Here is a 21,397-nt window from a genome sequence, read left to right on the forward strand (position 1 = left end):
GCCCACTATTATTATGGTCCCAAGAGTATGTGTTAAAAAACAAATTTCGAAAATAATCAATGAATCAATTCATATTTTAAAAAGCCAGAACCTGAATTTAACAGCAGTCATACTTATATTTAACGTGAGCCCACACTTAAGTTTAAATATCAGAGAACAATATATAGATATACAGGGGAAAGATTATAAGCAAGGATAAAAATCTTCGCTAGAGTTCAATCCTGCCGGATTTTTCGTGTCGAGCTCTATTATGTATCTAGTCTCAAGGAGGCGTAACTTCGCCTCACAGTTGCCACCCTGCTTCATTGGCCGAACCGTATCGATTACATAATATTGCAAGAAATTTGGATTGATGATGTGTCTGCTCAAAATGTCTAGCTAGTGGGTAAGCTTGGTCTTTTCCCGTAATTGCTCTTATGTACTGGAGTATCCGTTTGTGGGCTGGTAGTTTTGTACTACCCACATATTTAAGCCCACAAGGACACTCCAGCACATAAATAGCAAACTCAGTCTTGCATGTTAATCTTTTGTTGATCGTAATGGGTTCTGATTTAAAGGGACTACAGTATTGAGTTTTGATGCTACCAAATCGACAACCCTTGCAACTAGACATTTTCTGAAACCCTTAATCTGGGCCATCCAAGTTCCCTGAGTGGCCACTTCGGGGCTGCTGCAAACTAGACTGTTACCCATCGAGAATGATTTCCTGAACGTAAGTTCTGTTTTTTGGGCACTAAATCTCCAATCACTGGGTCCCCCTGAACCAGGGTCCAGTTACGGTTGTAGATTTTCCGTAGCTCTTGATGCTGCCTATTAAAAGTGAGAATGATCCTAGTTTGGGTTCCAGATTTAACATCACACTGCACTGTTTGTTGTATCTTAAGTATTAATGCTTCACTTCTAGATATATTTTTGTTTTTTTGCATGGCTACATCAATCACACGAGCAGCATATCCTCTAGTCAGAAAGCCGCTTTTACTGGCTGCCTGGGAAATCTGACACTCCACGTCCGAGCTGCATATACATCGGATATGCAGCATTTCACCATAAGGGATGATGCGTATCAGATGCTGCGGATGGTGACTCGGCGCGTGGAGCACAATATTGCCTGCAGTGGGTTTCCTATATAGTCTTGTAGCCAAGGAGTCGTTATCTATGTACACCTCCACATCTAAATAGCAAACTGATTTTATATTGATAGTTGACGTTAAATGTAAATTAAGGCAGTTGATATTAAGCATTTCAACAAATTGGTTAGCACTCTGCTCTGTGCCTTCCCAAATAAAAAACAGGTCATCAATATACCGGACATAAACAATCTGATTGTCCATAATTATCTTGTTATTCCCCATCAGGACCTGCTCCTCCCACAACCCCATGTTTAAACAAGAGTAACTGGGGGAGAAGCAGGCCCCCATCGCAACTCCTCTCACCTGATGGTAGATCTGGTTGTTAAAAGGAAAATAGTTATGTTGTAAGCACCCTTTTACCATAGCCAACAACATTCTATTGTGCACAGTTCATTGATCTCATGTTTAAGAAATGTTCTACAGCCTTTATACCGTCATTGTGTCTAATTGAGGTGTACAAAGAGGGTACATCCAAAGTCATCAATAACATGTCAGAACTCCATTTGATATGCTCAATTTTTCTTAAAAAGTCGGATGTATCTTGGACAAATGAGCTCAGACCCTGAACCCATTCCTGGAGGAAATAGTCAATGTACTTAGAGGTGTTTTTCATTATGCTATTATTAGCCAATATAATCGGTCTGCCCGGTGGTTTGGCAATGATTTTTTGCACCTTTGGGATTAGATAAAAAGTGGGGATCACTGGGTGCAGGGGTGGGGAATTCCTATCTCCCGACGCCCGAGACATCTAGATTTCTTACAAGGGCAAGAGGTTTTCATTTTTAACTTGTCCAAAGGACAAGTAGACAGTCTTTTGCTTTCTCCCCGAGGCTCTTGTGTGGCTTCCAGGCCCTCCCCTGGTCCTTTCATTTTTTTCGCGATGCAGCTCCAGAACACAGACATCACTGGAATGTAAGAGGCTGCCTTAAGGGCCTCATGGCTCCTGCTCTAACTTTAACCTTGTGACCCCCCTGCCTTTTATTCTGTGCTTTACCCTTGGGCCTCAAATCGGCCCCAAGAACCCTCCTCACCCTCGCCTCTGGGGGCCTAGGATAAAGCTCATGCTTTCCCTTCTCGTGCAGCCCCTGCACAACCCTCCTTTACACTTTGCTTTGCCTGTACGTTTCACTCAGTGCCTGTACTTGCTATCCCCACCCCACCCCACCCCACTCTGCTGCCCCCTCTGACTACCCTGACCTGCTCCCCTTGGCCTCTCATATTTTTCCCGCATCCAGGGCTTACATTAAAGTGAATCAATGTGCCCATGTGGAATTGATGCAATCCTCAGGCGCACCTTCATGTCTCTCCTTGCACTGGGCCTCTCTACTCACTTTGTGCGTGCACCAGGGGCATCTTAACACACCGCTGTAGCATCTACAGCAGCTGTGGAGTTCTTAATGGGCCACTTCTTTCTGCAGGTCCAGACAAAGGTTCATAATTAACCTGAAATGGTGGATGGATATATACATGGATGAATGAGTGAAAGGATGTATGTAAGAATGGATGAGTGAAAAAATGGATGGATGAGTGAAATAGTGAGTGAAAAGATGGGGTGAAAGTGGATGGATGAGTGAAAGGATGGATGAGTAAACGAATTGATGGATGAGTAAAATAGTGAGTGAAAATATGGGGTGAAAGTGGATGGATAAGTGAAAGGATGGATGGTTGAATAAAAGGGTGGATTGATGGATGAGAGAAAGAGTGGATGAATAGCTGATGGATGGGTGGATGGCTGATGGAGTGGATGTTTGGGTGGATGGATGGCTGGGTGGACGGATGGATAGATGGGTGGAAGGATGGATAGATTGATGGGTGGAAAGATGGATAGATTGATGGGAGGAAGGATGGATAGACTGATGGGTGGATAGTTGAGTGAAACGGTGGATGGAGGGATGAGTGAAAGGGAGGGTGGATATGAGTGAAACGGTGGATGAATATGAGTGAAAAGGAGGATGGATGGGGTGAAAGACGGAAGAGCAAAAGGATGGATGGAGGGATGAGTGAAAGGGTTGATGGATAGGAGTGGAAAGGAGGATGGATGGGTGAAAGATGGAAGGGCAAAACGATGGCTGCATAGAGGGATGAGTGAAAGGGTGGATGGAGGGGTGAAAGTGGATGGATGTATGGATGAGCGAAAGGATGGATGTATGAATGGAAGAAAGGGTGGATGGATGCGTTTGAATGATAGATTTGGAGCTGGAAGGATTAATTGGGCCCCAAGGGCATCGTGAACCACTCGCTTTAGCAGCTACAGTGGAGGTGGAGCTCTTGATGAGCCTCTTCTGTCTGCAGCTCAGCAGACAAAGGCCTATAATTAACGTGTAAGGGTGAGTGAGTGAAAAGATGGATGTGTGGGTGAAAGGGTAGATAGATGAGTGAGTATGAGTGGAAGTGTGCTTCCTAGATGGATGAATGAGTGAAAGGATGGATAATAGGGATGGTGGATGGACGATGGATATGTTGAAGAAGGAAAGGGTGAAAAGATAGATGGATTGCAGGGTGGATGGATCAGTAAGTAAAAGGAAGGATGAGTGAAAGGGTAAATTGATGGATGAGCGGAAGGATGGAAGAGTGAAAGGGTAAATTGATGGATGAGCGGAAGAATGGGTGAGGGAAAGGATGGACAGATGGCTGAGATGGATGGATATGTTTGGGGATGGATGGGTAGATTTGGATATGGATGTGTGGATGGATGAATTGACAAACGGAATGGTGAAAGGCTGATGAAAGAATGCATGGAAGCCAATGTAAAGGTGAAAGGCTAGATATCAGTGGGTGAATGAAAGGGTGAATGGGTAGATCTGCAGAACAGAGGCAAAATAAGGAAATCACTAGTATTCAAATCCTTCTATACTATAAGCCTGACATAACCAGAGAGGCTATTATCCGAGCTCCTATATAATGAGCGCTGCCAATTTTTGATGGTGCGCGACATGGCACCAAAAGGGACAAGTGGATTTTGTACAGGACAAGTAGATTTATGAAGCTACCTGTCCTATGGACAAGTAGATATTTTAATAAATTCCACACCCCTGTGGGTGCTCTTTCTTCAGAAATCGATATTCTGCATCACTGAGTAAACCCCCACTTTTCCAGGCAAGAAGTTTAAGATAGTGGTCATTCCACGCCGCTTTAACAAAATGAATGTTACTTTTTCTGTAGCAGGATAGGTCTGATAGTTGTAATTCAGCCTCATTCATGTAGAGCTGTCGCGGCCAGAAGACCACGTTGCCCCCTTTATCTGCTTGTCTCACAATTACATTAGCATCTGTACCCAATTGTTTCATGAGATTGTCTTAACACAGATTGAGTTTATTTGTTGCATGGTGGGCTTTATTTACAGTGGTATATAGTCTTGTCAAATCCTGCGTCACTAGTTCGTGGTATACATCTAGATTGTCATGCAGCATATTTGGTAGGAAGACTGATGGCGGTTTGAAGGGTGTTTCCCAAGCCCTTCTGACCCACAATTGCACCGTATTATCGACCACAGTTAGACATATACATACATACACACACATACATCCAAGCAAACATACATACATACATACAGTGAATAAAACAAAGTCTGCTTTGATTGCAGATGGGTACAAGTGATATTTACCTTACTGTAAGAGGTTACATGAAAAGCGCACTGTACCTGTTCAAGAGGCTCTTTACACCCTAGAAAGAATGGAGGACATAATGGAGAGAAAAACACAGATATCAATGACTATACATCATATTTTCCCCACAGGTTTGCATGCTGACAATAGCTTGACATGATCCTATGATGTAACTGGATGAAAGCGTGAGATCCAGACTTAGTACCTGGTATTAACAGGGTCCTTAAGTAAATATCAAGCTTGGGTTTCAATCCCCGCTTGATTTTTCTGATTACAAAGGAGACAGGGACTGACATCCAAGATGTGATCATTAAGAGGAACATGAATCTCACGCGAATAGGAACAGCATTGTCAGTGTGAGACTTATAGGCTATTGGTTCATATCAATATAAATTCCAACCATTAGTACGGTAAGCAAGATGTCAACTTTGGCTACAATACTAATTGTTGTAGAGTTCAAAGGGCACATTCAGCATCAATAAACCCTTTCACCTGTTTGCCCTTTATTTTTGTTTTGGCTAAAAGCTATGTGAAGTTAAAATGAAGATAGGAGAAAGCAGGCAGAGAATGGAGGACAGAGGTTACGAGATTACAGGGGAAATGAGGATAGTGAACAAGATAATTTAATTGAAAGGAGTACAGTGGACAGGAGACGTATGGGACAAGAAGAGAGAGAGAAAGATTTGAGGAAGAAGCCAACAGGGCCAAAAACTAGGAGGAGATGGAAGCATAGAGTTGGCAGGAGACCTCGAAGATCAGAGGGGAAAGTGTCAAATTTCTAGCCTCAGCTACTGCAGTCTCATAAATAATTCCCCTTTTCTGGGCACAATAATCTATTGTTCAGATGCTCATCAACAGCAAGCGCACCTGGAGACAACCTTCTTGAGGAAAAATGTTCCACCACCCAACACCTAGACGTCAAAGCCGTTCTTATCTTAGACGACGAATGTCTCTTACATACTTGATGGACCTTTTTTGCTGCACTGGACACCAAGGTCCACTCTAATAATCTCAATGCTCTTCCCATGCATGGGCACGAGTTGAGGAACGAGTGCAAAGAAGGACGTGGGGAAAGAAAGTAACAACTGGAGAGGGCAGTACGTAGGAAGAAGGTGTTGAGCCAGAGACTATAAAATAAGAAACGAGAGTTAGAGAGTAGGCAACATATTTGAGGAGGGGGGTTGTGTGCGTTATAGAGAAGGATATACTTTCAATAGTAAAATATAATAACGTGTTTAGTAAGTTTAAAAACAATCAGTGGATGTTATGTTCCAAAAGTAAAACTGAACAGATGAGCAGTTATGGTAAGGAAGAGAGTTTCCGAGGATTAGAAGCTTGCATGGGAAGAGCTAATACCCTAAGCTAGATAAGATTTAAAGAGCCACCTTTTGAATTCATAAACTCAGAGTGCACATCACAAGGGGTAATGATGCCGAAGAGATGGAAAACATCTGGAGGGAATCAGTATTAAGAGGGTCAAACCCAAATTTGGAGCTACGTGGAAAACTGTGGTTCATTTATCTTTCATGTGATTACGAATGAATTCAATAATTTACACTCCTCATCTCCCAATACATTCACAAGAGGTGTATTACACAGCCAATCCCCCCCCCCTAGCCAGGTACAACAATGCTTCTCTAGTTCTATTTATTAATAATCGTCATCCCTAATCACTAACGCCCTATTGCTAGACTGACACATCTCCTATAGCTGTGATCAGGCCTCAGAAGGCAGATAACTGCTATTCTGGTTATATATTCCTAGTCCCCCACTCTTGCAACTCTGCACTCTGCTGCTGAACGGTGTAACCATGATGAGATCTCTAGGGGGGGTATATGGTCCTTCTAGCAGCACACGATACATAGGTCTAGGCGTCTCACCATCAAAAACATCACACCCTCCTGCTGACACTTCCCCTCCATCTCTGTGATCTGGTCCATGAAGGACGAATTCTGCTTCTCAAGGTCGGTCTTTTTCATGCGGATCTCCTTTACGTTCTTCTTGTGTTCAATCTCCACCTTGCTGAGGAGATCTTGCTTTTCTTTGTCCAGAAACTGATGCAGGCCTTCAAATGTATTGTTGATTCTCTGTGTTTGGCTCTGGAATTCTTCCTTGAATAAAAAATATCTACACTTCAAATGACTATAGTGTTTTGTATGGAACTCTTGAGCACTTACGCAAAAATGTTGTTCGTAAAATACTAGTCAAACAGAACATGCACATGTAAATGGATGGCAGCGACAATGCATAATAGAGAGGGCATGATGGATCGGTGAAACAAGTGACTGACAGGAGGCAAAATTCTAAAGTTTGTTTTTGCTCAGGACAGCCAGAAAAACCTGGCGGTCCTGAACGGAAATAAAGGATCACTAGTTTATTAGAGTTATAAGGAACAGTGATCCCTACGGTCATAAAATAAAAGTTATTTTCGTTTTCAAATCTCGCTGTATTATTCAAAGAGTAAATCACTGATAATTAACTAATAATTACAATAAATAAATAGTGTTCAGTGAGGTGGAAAGGTGCTCGGTGCCCAATGATACAGTGTGGCAAAGTGTTTAATACGCATCATGAGTTTTGGGCACAGTCCATATATAGAATTAATCAATGCAGACTTAGTGTCAAAATAAATTACCACCACTTAGTCAGTATCATTAGTGTTTTGTTTAACAATAACAACCCCCCTCTTTGCCTTCAAAATCATCAACCACCAAGCACTCATCCACACCGTTAAGTCTTGAATGGAATTCACTGAAAACGTCTTTCACTGGTGCTCCTATCTATCCAACCAACACCAGAACATTCTCATGGGCTCCTCCAGGTCTCCGAAGATTCAGATCACCTTCAGGGTTCACCAGGGTTTTAGATCATCCTTGGTTATCTTCAACCTGTACATTGCACCCACCTGGGACTAACTCACTCATAAAAGCATAAGAATCTCATCAATATGCTGATGACAAATAACTAGATGTGAAACCGAAACTAAATTCTAAGACCAACCTCCTGAGGCGGAAAGCTGGGAGCACGATCATGGACTTTTTAAAATTTGAGTGTCACTATTTAGTGTGTTGTTTTTAAACTTACCTGATCTCCTTCCCTCACCTCGTTTCGGGGCCCTAGCACGCTCCTGCCTTGCCCGTGCAGCGGATTTTAGCGCTGCCACGGGATTACAAAACTAAACAAATAACCCCGCCGCCATCACCGGCGAACCCGCAGGCCACGCCCCTTTTCGAGGTCACGCCCCCCTGTACTGCCCTCCTTCACATATAAAAATGTGCATCTTTAGGACGCGCAGCGGACGAGCGCAGCGGGCACGCCGTTTGCGCCCCCATCACTTGTTCTAACTGCAACCTTTCCCTCTCCACCCTTCCCTCTGTAACGAATATAGCGACCTGTAATTTTCCTCCCTCTCAATGTCGGACTACACACACAAAGCCCCCCCAAGTGTATACGTTTATCAGTCTAAACTGCAGGTCTTTAGTGAAACACAAGAGAGACATCTTTGATCTTCTTATCTCTTTGCAACCAGCGGCTCTATTTCTTACAGAGGCCTGGCTCAAAGATTACTCTGGCCCGGACATTGCATCCGCCCTCCCCGATAACTACACGTACACAGGAAAAAATAGAGTGGGGAAAGAGGGTGGAGGCATCGCCATAATCTTTAGCAGACTATATTCCTGCAAATGGGAGGACCTAGACATACCAAACAGCGAAGCTGGTTATTTTAAACTTTTGCTATCCCCTAATTTCACCTTTTCTGGGATGCTCATCTATCGCTCGCCTGGCCCTGCTAGCTCGTGGGCCATTGCCCTTCCTGAGCGTATTGCCCCTCTGCTTCAGGACTCTACGAATTTCACGATTATTGGTGACCTGAATTTGCATTTTAATGACCCATCTTGTTCGACTAGCTCCAATCTTCTTCAGGACCTCGCAGCTCTTAATATTATTTTACTTTATTCCGGCCCCACCCGTAAAGCTGGGAACCTCCTCGATCCCATCCTTTCCAACCTTGAATCTATTGTGTGCAGCCCATCCTTACCCATTCTATGGTCAGACCACTATTTGGTGACCTTTTCTGTCACTATTAGCTGTCCGTCCATCGTCCCCTCGACCCCCACTAAATTTAGACCTTTCAGAAAATGGAAAAATCTGGACCCTATAAAATTTAACTCTTGTCTTGAGAATACCTGGCCCCTCACCGAAGTCACTAACATTAAAGCGGAGGCTTTTGTTGACAGCTGGCTAACTGAAGCTGTCAACGTATGTCTACCCCAGCAAAAGAAAAAGCACAACCAGCATTACCCCCCCGCACCCTGGTTCACAGATGTACTGAAAAAAGAAAAAACCTTATGTAAAAACCTTGAGCGCAAGTGGCGCCTACATTACGACACAGGCTCTAAGCAAACCTACAAGACCGCCTTAAATAACTACCATATACTCTGCAAAACCGCCAAAAGAGAATATGTCAATACTACCATACTTGAGGCACAAAATCGCACCAAGGCACTCTTTAAGGTTGTACAAGAATTATCGGGAGCTGCATGTCAGCCCAAAGCGCCTTGTCTAGACGCCTCTCAATGCAATTCTTTGGCTGAATTTTTTATTTCTAAAATCGACGCCATCTATACTGATTTTGATAAGCCGACTCCCCCCTCCCCTCTTCCAAAATTACCTGATCCTGCTATCCTGCTATCCTATGTGTCCCTGAGGCTTCTGCGGACAAGCTTTCCATACTTTTGCAACAGAATAGCCCCACTAACAGGCCTGATCCTGTGATCTCTCTTGAACCCGAAGTCTTAGAGGAAATCCATATTCCATTCGTTCAACAAGTCTGTACATGGGACCTTCTCAACAGTTCTACACTCATCAACATCATCAGTAACATCAAATCTGGCTCTCCACTGGATCCATTTCCCCCTCAAATATTAAAATTTTTGGATACTCCCTCTCTTAATCTTATTCTGGACCTACTTCATTTCTCCCTCGAAGAAGCTAAGGTTCCCTCCGCTTGGAAACACGCCATGATCATGCCATTATTAAAAAAGGCTAATGCTGACCCCAATAACTCACCCGGCATGTTGAATCCAATAATATCCTCCATCCATCTCAGTCTGGTTTTGGAGCTGGTTTTTCGACAGAATCTATCCTGCTGGTGGTCTCAGAAACTATTTGTTGCCGAGTGGATGGTGGGGAGACCGTGGCACTCATTTTACTCGACTTGAGTGCTGCTTTTGACACGGTCTCCCACCCCATCCTCATCAATGCCCTTAGATCATCAGGCATCACCGGCCCAGCCCTTAACTGGCTTATTAGTTTTCTTTCAGACCGTACTTTCCAAGTCTTCTCCCCCTCTTCTGTCTCCCAAACCTATAAATCGGCGCATGGTGTTCCCCAGGGCTCTATTTTAAGCCCCTTACTCTTCAATCTGTATGTCAGTCCTCTGGCTAACATTGCGGAACAAGCGGGGCTAACCATCTACTCATACGCCGATGATACACAGATTATTTACTCTCTTTCAACCGGTTCCTATTCCACCCCTTCTTCCCTCTGTGCTGGCCTTAGTAACATCGCCAAGTGGATGCACGAAAACAAACTTAAGTTGAATGGGGGGAAAACAGAGCTCCTTTTATTTGGTAAGAACACTACTCAAATGGCGCGTCGTGATTGGTCAACATTTTCAACCACTAGGAGTGGGCCAAAATAAGGTAAACAAACACGCGAAAGTCAATGAAGGGTGATCGGTGAACTCTCATGAGGTGTAACGACGCGCCATTTGAATCCTCAGGTTCGCAACCGTTCCCCTCCACGCGTCTATTTGCCAGTACTTCCGGTTATTTTGCAACAATTTTAAATTTTCCAACAGATACGTTGTCAATCCCATATAACAACATGTATAAGGGTGTGCACACCTTTAATCATATCATTTTTTCGATATGTTTTCGAACGCCTATATTTTTTATAAACACTGTAACCACGTGATCGCCACACCAATCTATAACATCCCCGGTGATAGGTCCACCCAAACTCAGACCCGCTCAGCGTTTTCTATGCAGCGAGCCTTACGCGTTACTTTATAACTAAGTCGAGCATTTTTTCTTTCCTTTTACTTCGACCTTCTTTAGTAGATCATAACAGATCGACTATTCGCGTATTTATGCTGCACTATTTCTACTGCTGACACGCTACTTGTCTAGTGGTTTAATCTATTCATTCCACTGTTTGATTTTGTTTTCCTGCGCACAGCACGAATGTGTAGTACTATCAGTGCCATCCAGCAACCTTACTTTTTAACACATTTGGATTCTTAAGCATTATAGCATTTGTTTAAAATATGTTAATGTGTACAATCTGCTTACGGTTCGTTTATGCTGATCGCTAAGGTCCTGTATGTTTCCCTTGTTACAGGCCCCTGACGAAGGGTTACCCCTGAACCCGAAATGCATTGGGCATGAAGTAATGCTTCAAAACGATTATATTTGTTAATGGATTGTTCATAACACATGGGATAATGAAAATATTTGAAAATGAACTACAATAAAAAAATAAGATAATTTCAAGATTTCTCCGATTGACTTCATTGAAAGAAGATGTAAAAGCGAAAAGTAAACAAGTGAAGAAACCTTATGGTTTCATGTGAAATGAACGCGTCCTTTGTGATTTGTACATCACACATTTTTCAATCCTTGTTGTTAAGTGTCTTAAGGGGGTAGCTCAACGGGAATACCATTTGTCGGTGTAGGATGGGCTTGGCTGGACACAGCAGATCATGAGTGGGCAGACAGAGCAGGACCCGAGATTCCAGTGGAGTCAGGGGGCCAGTTGAATCAGAGAACTGCTATTTGTGTCTGGAAGCTGAGCATTCAGGACAGACTCCTTACCCATTTAGCTCTGCACTCACAGAAACTTGGATTTGGGCCAGCATTGAGGCCTAACCTAGATCTGAGGGCAGCTTCATGAGGCTTGATGGGAGAGGCCCCCAAACAATCTGCTCCTAGTCCAAATGATCAAACACGATTTCACTGAGCACCAATGACATACATTTCCCTGAAGAGAGAGAGCCAGTGGAGAATGTAGGGATGATAAAGTCCTGAGCAGGAGGACCAACAGTGCGGAGTCTGTTGAAACCAGTACCAGCCCCTGCTACACCAAGAGCGGGAGTGGAAGAGAGGTTGGTACACCTATGGTGAAACTTCAGTGTAGGGCAATCATCCAACAAACCTGCTGTGGTTTAGGGTCCTCAGAAGCCAAGTCATCAGACACTAGAGCCTCTTTTTCTCTTTGTGCGTCTTGTGGTCATGGGAGCTGCAATGATGTGTACGAGCTCTGGGAGAAGCTGGTCTCCACGACATGTTCTTGCAAAGAGTTTCTCTGCTCGTTGATGGGGTGTCAACCACCTTCTCACACTTTCACCTGTATGTATGGGAGTCAGAAAATGGATCTCACTGGTCAAAGTGGAAGCAACACAAAGAGAGTGCCCATGGATGAGCTTGACTCCCAGTGCAAGGTATCTGAGTTAAAAAACTTAACTGAAGCCTGGTTCACTTACTCGTGCCTAGGGCTTGATTCAGCAGTGCAACAGTCTTCAGAGCATTTAGCTCCTCTTTGTATCTGTATAAGTGATAAACACTCTTGGTAGTTTCACTTTTATGAAAATTAATCAAACAACTTGATTAGGGCCAATGAAGGTGGCTTTCACGTGCAAGAGGGAGTCTCCAGTTAGGGTGCCTAATTACTTCACCAGTAGAAAGGATGTTCTGACTAGGACCATTGACTGACCTGTATGCACCTTTGACCTTTGTTCCTAATTGTACAAAATGATCATCTTTTGTGTGGTGTGCCTCACAATTGTGTTCTATCCATTTCAGATGGATGTAGGAATCTGTGCACCACTCCTAACCAGTTATTACAGTGCCTGTGCTTCACCTTTTAACATGGGAGGAACACAGACTTGTATACTCCTAACTGGCATTTTTAACTTTCCTATAGGTCCATGAAATATAGTACAATGTGTACTCAAGGCCAGAATGTTAGATGCTAATAGTGGCCTGAAGCGCCTACTGTGCCATCCATCACAGTGGTAGAGCTTCAGGACTACCACTGTAGCACTGTAAAAACTGCAATTTAGCCTGTCAAAATAGACACTTGACAGGTCAAAGCATTACTATTAAATACTAGTGCATCACCTCTAAGTAGGCTTAGTACCCCATAAGCCAGAGTGCATGGTAGGCTATGTAGACATTTATTGTTAACATGTCCTTACAGTGACTATTATCCAAAAGCCGGTTTCCTTTAGAAAGACTGAACGGCACATAGAAAAACACTGGGAAGCTATATTAATTATTGAGTTTGCTAGCTCTAGTTAGGGTACAACTAAAAATAGGATTCAACATATATTTTTAATATTGATTAAAATACCAACTCAACGGTGAAGTCAAATGTCTATTAAATATTAATTTGCATTAACCTCGAGCTGAAGTCCTCGGAGTTCTTAACCCTGATGAAGTGTGAGAAGAGCTACAACAGCAGAGACAAAGACCTGGGTGTGGGAAGATGTCTTTCCCCAGACAAAATGGGCAGTTGGGGAGAACCTTTGAACTTCATTTACTTTAGCGTGGCCTACCCGGTCACACTACCCTGGGCAGGCCTCTTCATTTGTTCCCCAGTCAGACGCGCACCAATCCCATTGGGAGAGTAGCTGCCCCCAGAAATAGTTTAAAGTGGTCACAGAGGAAGGGCTGCTCATTTCCAAGGTTACTCCCTGAGGCAGGCACACAGGCTCTGCACAAGGGAAGAGGTGTTTCTCCACCTTGATTTTAGGGAGTGAAGGGCATTGCGAGTTTGTCTGCAGAAGGGCAGACAAGAACTGCTGCAAACGTGAGAGGCTTAACCCTGGGAACTTTGACCTCATTCTTTAGGGATGAGCTAAGAGTTACCACTTCCCACTAGCTGGTGCCATGCATAAAAACGGCATCCCCAGTACCCTCCTGAGAACACTACTGGACCTAATGAAGTAGAGAAGAGGATTGAATCTGCTGTCTGTGACCTGAGAGGAGCCCTAAAGGATTGGACCTTCTCCCTACCCAAGACAAAGAAGTGGGATCCAAGGGTCAGATGGCGGACCTCCTTTTTCAAGTAACATTGTTGTAAATATTAAGTTAATTAAGATATATTTCCATAAAATCATTTAAACCGTCACCATAAAATACATCCAAATGTACATTTTGTAAACATCGAAAACTAATCGTTGATGTTTAATGAATATTAAAAACATTGCTATTCATACAGCTACATCAAAAAAGTGATTATATTAGGCAGAAATGTAATTGCATCATACCTTGACAAAAACGGATATTTAAAAAAAATGTTTTTAAAACATTTTCTACGGGCAAATATATAAGGGCAGTCAATAAAGAGCATTTCATTTTAAAAATAATATTTACACATTCCATTACTATCCCAAATCCTACTACACCTTTCAGACCAAGAAAAAAATTGGATTACAACCGATTTGCATTTTAAAAATTACTAAACAGATTTTGGGGTAAGGCGATTTGTGAAATAGGGAAAATCTTCAGCCCGACCAAGGGTGTTCATTGAAAATATAATGGATGGTTTCTTAAGACAGGATTCCATATCCAGCCTTTGAGAAAGTTGAGGCAGATTCTCTCAGGGTGAGCTTGTTGGGGGATGGCACCCATGTTTGTATAGTGCCAAGTAAACCATGCATAGTTTCATTAACTCTTTTGAGTAAGCCTGTGACTAATTTTCTTTCACTTGAGAATTTCATTCCAGCATAATCTTGATATTTTTTATGCCTGTTCACAGAAGGAGAACTTACTTAAGAAGTTTAAGAGATTTGAGCATGCCATGAGGTACCAACATGGTAAATTCTCGCCATATACTTTAATGTTTTAGTGTTTGTAAATATATTTAATAGTAAATGTTTAGTTTAGTAATGTGTTAAATGTATTTTAGATAAGATTAGTACTATAGTTTTTCTTGGGAAGAGTTGGGGTTTTAGATATGAATGTATTTTATTAAATTTTATAGTAGTTTAGGTAAATAAGATTTTTAGTTTCAAGTTTGCCTCATGCAAAGACTGTATGACAAATAAAAGATCACAAGTAATTTGCCAGTTTGTCAGTTCCTCCTTAAGCTGCTTTCTTTCCCTGCATCTAAGGCTGAGTGGAAGTCCACGAAACAACAGTGCAGCCTCTGGTTCACCTCCAAAGATTTTTTTAATGACAGCCCATAGGGCAAAGCAGTGGGAGGTGGTAGAGTCGCCCTCCCGTAATCCTTCTTGGTTGAGCAGCAGGAGACTATTAGCTGACACCCTTTCTTCAAAATGAGTTAATACAATTTTGAAAAAAACATTCTAGAAAAATCTAATAAACGTATTACTCTATAATGGCAAACTTCCGTCTTCTTTTTTTAATATTGTCTTAACCACACAGCCCTTCCAAGTATCCTGAAATAATGCAGATTTGGCAACCTATTGACACAATTGCAGAGATATACTGGCCCAGAGTTCATTATTAGACATAATGATAATAGCTGAAATATTTTTAAACAACTGACTTCTTTTTTGGTTATACTAGGAGAACCTGGTTAATATTTTCAATGTACTCTTCGCAAATTACTTTTTATTTCTTACAGGAATGACCAAACTATGACCGAGATGGAAGCCTCGCTACACTCTTAACTCTCGAAAGGCTGTGGTTTACAATAATTCGAAAGTAATCTAATACATTTCCCATATAAACAGTATAACAGGCTATTTTAACCTCGAAAAGCTCATGACTCATTAGTAAAATCTACGAGCTGGTAAGAGGCAAAATGTTGGAGATGTAAAGGGTGAAGTCTTCTTGTGATCCTTCTGAGCAAAGTCATAACAAGGGGAAGGACTTTTAGATGCAGATGTTTCCACAAAAAATAAACTTGCCACAGTTGCCCAGTGATCGCTGCCTTCAAATCAGATCCCTTAAAATGAAACGAAAACTAATTGTCAAGCAAATCAATAGGACAACCATGATGAACTGGTTCAAAGTTTTGTGCGGAAGGAATATCACTGTGGAAACTGCAATTTAGACCGATAAGAAAAAAGAATTTCCAGCCAATTACCCAACACCACTGTCTTTGTGGTACGGACACCCACTGGAAATATGGTCACTGGGACCTTATATGTTTCTAGTAGGTCCTATAACAAATCGTCAGTATATTCAGGGAACAGTTTCTCACTAAATCCACCTTGCATAATGGCCTTTAAATATCTAGTAGAAACACTGCCCTGTCCTCGCTTGTTCCTAGGGCTATTGATGGGGACAAAGCCATTGATTGAATATGCTACTTACCAGTATGCATCTGTTCTTGGCATGTAGGGCTGCTAACATTTATATCTATAGCATAGATCGCCGCCTAGTGTTGGGTCCGGATGATTGCACATTGTTGTCCTGGAAGAGTCTTCGAAGTATCACAACATAGGTGGCTCCTCCCCTGGACTACAGTGCGCATGGGCATCGACTCCATCCCCAGATTGTTTTTAGCCATTGTGGCAGAGATGGAGTGTAACTGTGTAAGCGATGGCCATGCTAGAGATTAAATGCAAGAAAAGTCTGCAGCCGCTACGGGCGCCGGGGAGGAGGGCGGGCGATATGAATGTTAGCAGCCCTACATGCCAAGAACAGATGCATACTGGTAAGTAGCATATTCAGTTCGAGGCATGTGGGCTGCTAAATTCATATCTATAGCATAGAATACATAGCAGTCCCTCCATTAACGGCGGCCGCCCGTGCCAGCTGCAGAAGTCTGAAAAAGCGTTTTAAGAACAGCCTGTCCTACAGCTGCCTGCTGTTTTGAATGCACATCTACACAGTAATGTTTGGTAAACGTATGTGGTGTAGACCATGTGGCTGCCCTTCAAATGTCTTCCAAAGGAATGTTACCTAGGAATGCCATGGAGCCCCCCAACTTGCGTGTGGAGTGTGCCTTGGGGGGGACCGTTAAAGTGCGCTTAGCCTTCTGATAGCAAATCTGAATACACTTAACGATCCACCTGGCTATTCCTGCTTTGGAAATGGGGTTGCCTTTATGCTGGGCTGCGAAGGCAACAAAGAGTTGCTGTGTCTTCGTAAAAGGTTGTGTCCTGTCAATATAGTACATAAGCGCCCTTTTGACATCAAGCGTATGGAGCATCCTTTCTGCGACCGTTTCCGGGTTTGGAAAGAATGCGGGCAGTTCGATGGTTTGATTGACATGAAACTGCGACACCATCTTCTGGAGAAATTTGGGGTTAGTGCGCAGCACCACCCTGTTTGAATGAATTTGTATAAATGGCTGTTGAATTGTGAGCACCTGTAGCTCACTAACACGCCTTAGAGACGTTATGGCAATGAGAAAAGCCACTTTCCATGTGAGGAACTGAATCTCACATGAATGCAGAGGTTCAAATGGGGGACCCATCAATCTGGTGAGCACCACATTGAGGTTCCACACAGGAGCTGGCGGGGTCCTGGGAGGGATGACCCGCTTCAGCCCTTCCAGGAACGCCTTAATGGCAGGCACCCTGAAGACAGAGAGATGCTGCCTGTTTTGGAGATAAGCCGCTATGGCGGATAAGTGTATCCGAATGGAAGCATATGCTAGATTGCATTTGTAAAGATGCAACAAATAGCAGATGATATTAGGAATGGATGCATCGAGCGGGTTGATAGCGTGCTCTGTACAGTAGATGACAAACCGCTTCCATTTCGCTGCATAGCAAGCTCTGGTAGTGGGCTTCCTTGCCTCCCGGATGATGTCCATGCATTCAGGGGGCAAATCAAGGTAGCCAAACTCTAAGACCTCAGGAGCCAGATCGCCAGATTGAGCTGCTGCGGATCTGGATGCTGAATGTCGCCACGGTTCTGCGTTAAGAGCCGGGGTGTGAGGTACAGTCTTTGATGCGGTACCACGGAGAGTTCGAGGAACGTGGTGTACCATGGTTGTCGCTCCCACGTTGGGGCAACTAGGATGAGCGTCAGCGAGTGTTGCTTTAGCTTTCTTGCCACCAGTGGAATGAGAGGCGCTGGGGGAAAAGCGTACGCAAATTTGCCTGACCAGTTCATCCATATCGCATTGCCCTGCGATAGTGGGTGAGGGAACCTGGCGGCAAAGCTTTGGCATTTTCCTCCGTGGCAAACAGGTCTATCTGTGGATGACCCCACTGCTGGAAGTACGGGCGAAGTACTGATGGATGTAACTCCCACTTGTGCATCTGGTGGCTGTACCTGCTGAGCAGATCCGCCATCTGATTGTCCATGCCCGGGAGGTGTTCCGCCATGAGGAAGATGTTCCTTTGAATGGCCCACTTCCACATGCTCTGAGCCAGATGAGACAACTGTGGAGAGTGCGTACCTCCCTGCTTTTGAATGTAGTACATGGCGGTCATGTTGTCCGTCCGGATCAACACGACTATGTTGCACAGATGTACTTTGAAGGACTTGAGAGCCATGAAGATTGCCATCAGCTGTAATTAGTTGATGTGCATCTTCCGTTGTTGCGTCGTCCATAGTCCCTGCACTGTGTACTGGAGCACATGAGCCCCCCATCCCTGGAGAGATGCGTCCGTCGTCAGTGTAATCTGTGGCACAGGCTCCTGGAACGGTCGGCCCTTGCAAAGGTTGTGTGGATTCCACCAATGCAGAGAGCTGTATGCCCGACCCGTCACCAACACTAGGTCGTTTAACTGTCCTTGAGCCTGAGTCCACTGATGCGCCAAGCATTCTTGGATCGGACGCATATGGAGCCTTGCGTGCGGGACTATGAAGATGCAGGAGGCCATCATGCCTATCAACTGCATGAACACTCTCGCTGGGAGTGAGTGTTGCGGTCTGAACTTTTGGATCAGCGACTGGATTTTGTCGATCCTCGCTGGGTTTGGCTGACCTGTGGCAGCCAGAGTATTGATCGTCGCGCCCAAATACTGCCGCACATGGGCCGGCTAAAGGTGCAACTTCGGGTAGTTCAGTGTAAATCCTAGTCTGTAAAGGAGGTGAATGGTGTGGGACATATCTGCGGCGCACTGCTGGGCTGACTTTGCCTGAACGAGCCAGTCGTCCAAATAAGGGTAGACATGTATACTCTGTCTCCGGAGGTGGGCCGCCACTGTCGCCAGACATTTTGTGAACACTCTGGGAGCAGTGGTCACTCCGAAGGGGAGTACCTTGAACTGGTAATGCCGGTTTTGGATGGTGAACCGGAGGTACTTTCTGTGGGATGGGTGGAGTGGTATGTGAAAGTAAGCATCCTTGAGGTCCAAGGTTGCGAGGAAGTCTCCCCGTTGTAACAAGGGAAGAACCTGCTGCAGTGTCAACATGTGGAAGTGTTCTGAAAGAATGTACTGGTTCAAGGGGCGTAGGTCTAGAATCGGTCTGAGTGAGCCGTCCTTTTTTGGGATTAAGAAGTACAGGGAATAAACCCCTGTGCCTTCTTCCTCCACTGGCACAAGCTCTATTGCGCCTTTTTGCAGCATCACCAGAACCTCCTGCTGCAATAAGTGCAAGTGCTCTGCTGACATAGGACGGTGTTTTGGGGGCATGTTTGGTGGGGTGGATGTTAGCTCCAAACAATAGCCGAACTGGGTAAGTTTCCTGACCCACCTGTCTGTGGTGATGGACTTCCAGACTGGCAGGAACTGTTGGAGTCTCCCCCCGACAGGTGTTGGATGGTTGGGGCGCAGTGACAGGGAGTCACTGTTTGTTGGCGGCAGAGGAACGGGAACTGTTGTTGCCTCTGCATCTACCCTTGGCACTGTTTCCTCTGTATCCACCTCTGCCCTGCTTGCTGTAGGAGGATTGCGCACCACTTTTATTGAATGGCGTCTGCTGCGACATGTGCCCTCTTAACACCTTGATTGCCTGAGCGACGAAAAGTGTTCCCTCTAAATTATTGTGACTGGAGAGCTCCCATGGACTTGGCTTGGCACTCTCGGTATCTTTTTTGATCTTCTCCAGGGTGGTGTCCACCTCTGGACCAAATAACCTGTTTGGATTAACGGGCTGGTTGAGGATAGTAGTCTGTATCTCTGGCTTGAATCCCGAGATGCGGAGCCATGCCCGACGCCTCAACATCACACTAGTGTTGATCGCTCTCGCTGCTGTGTCCGCAACATCTAGCGCACACTTTATAGCAGCGTTGGAGATGAGCGTCCCCTCCTGGATAAGCATTTCAGCTCCCTCTTTAAACTGGTCTGGGAGGTGTTGTAACAGCTGCTCTAGGGTGTCGTAGTGTGCCCTATCGTATCTGGCCAACAGAGCCTGCGTGTTTGAGATGCGCCATATGTTGGCCGCCTGAGCTGCTACCCTCTTCCCAGATGCCTCCAGCACTTTTGACTCTTTGTCTGGGGGAGGAGCTTCACCCGTGGTTTGGGAGTTCGCCCTCTTGCGGGCATTAGAGACCACCAAAGAGTCCAAAGGCAACTGGCCCCTTATGTAGGTGGGGTCGCCAGGTGCCGGTCTGTATTTCTTCTCAATGCGTGGGTTGACAACCCTCGATTTTGTGGGTTCCTTGAAAATGTCTGCCGCATGCTTAAGGACCCCTTTCAACATTGGGAGAGTCTTGACAGTTTTTTCAGCAGTAGAGAAAGTGTCAAAAAGCAAGTCCACCTCCACGGGGTCAGCATGTATTTCCACTTTATGGTTTGTAGCTGCCCTTTCAATTAAGGCATTAAAAGCCGCAGAATCTTCAGTGGGAGACGGCTTGACGTTATAAACCTGAGGATCTTGGACCGTCTGCTGGTCCCCTTGATCACCTGTGTACATCCATGAGTCCTGTTGCTCATCATGCTCTGTATGAGCAGGAAAATTGTACTCCTCATCCTGCTCCCCGTCATCTCCATCAGAGTATGTGGGTGAATGTGTTGCACTCCGCCTAGGCTGAGGAAGAATCTGCTCAACCAGAACTGGTGCAGGCTTCTTTCGTTTCAGAGGAATTGTAAACGACTGTAAAGGCTGTGAAGTTATTTTCCTCTTGTATAGCGTGAGTTTCCCGGTGTCGGCATCAATTAAATGCTCCGACCGTACTTCAACTAATGGATGTCGATGACCCAAAGTCCCAGCCGGGGGAGTTGACTTCGACACAGTGTCTTTGGGCAACGACCGCGGTGCAAAGGCCTTCGGCGCCACCTTAGGCGGTAACGTGTAGAGGATCGGCGCCGAGGTGGTTTTCGGTGGGTCCGCCGGCTTCGGTGCGGAAGGAGTCTTCGGTTCCGATGCCAAAGCCTTGTCCTTAAGGCGCTTGAGGGAGTCCGAGACCTGCTTCGTAAAGGAAGCGGACGGTTTCGTCGACCCGACCGATGTCCTCGGTCCGCCCCCAGGGGAAGACCCGAGCGTGGATGACTTGTGGTTGTCTGGTCGACGGCAGGAGCACCCTTGACTGGTGCGCTTCGATCACTGTCCACGGCCGCAGACGTCGACGCCAACGGCTTCGGATCGACAGGTTTCCCTTTAGGAGTAACGACCTCAGACCGTGGCTCTGCGCCCTTCACTGACTTCGCGTCTACGGGCCCCTTGGACTTCGGCGCGACCGACTGTCCCGATGGAGGCTCGACAGCCTTCTTGGAGTTCGGGTTGTCCGCCTTGGTTGACACCGGCTCGACGGCCTTCTTAGAGCTTGGCTCCTTGACCA

At 44.9% G+C, this 21,397-nt stretch overlaps 1 protein-coding gene across 3 annotated transcripts in view; it reads right to left on the minus strand.

Moving 5' to 3' along the window:
• Window positions 1-21,397, minus strand: part of LOC144753936 (E3 ubiquitin-protein ligase TRIM39-like) — an 872,539-nt gene that overhangs the window by 636,271 nt on the left and 214,871 nt on the right. For 2 of the 3 annotated variants that reach the window (XM_078641464.1, XM_078641463.1), the window contains exons 3-4: window positions 6,616-6,846; window positions 4,771-4,793 (exon numbers count right to left, since the gene is read on the minus strand). In XM_078641464.1, coding sequence (XP_078497590.1) covers window positions 4,771-4,793; window positions 6,616-6,846 — 254 coding nt within the window. The remainder of the gene's footprint in view (window positions 1-4,770; window positions 4,794-6,615; window positions 6,847-21,397) is intronic. The other variant, XM_078641465.1, reaches the window with a different exon arrangement.

The sequence above is a fragment of the Lissotriton helveticus genome, chromosome 5_1 (assembly GCF_964261635.1).
Source record: "Lissotriton helveticus chromosome 5_1, aLisHel1.1, whole genome shotgun sequence".
NCBI lineage: Eukaryota > Metazoa > Chordata > Amphibia > Caudata > Salamandridae > Lissotriton > Lissotriton helveticus.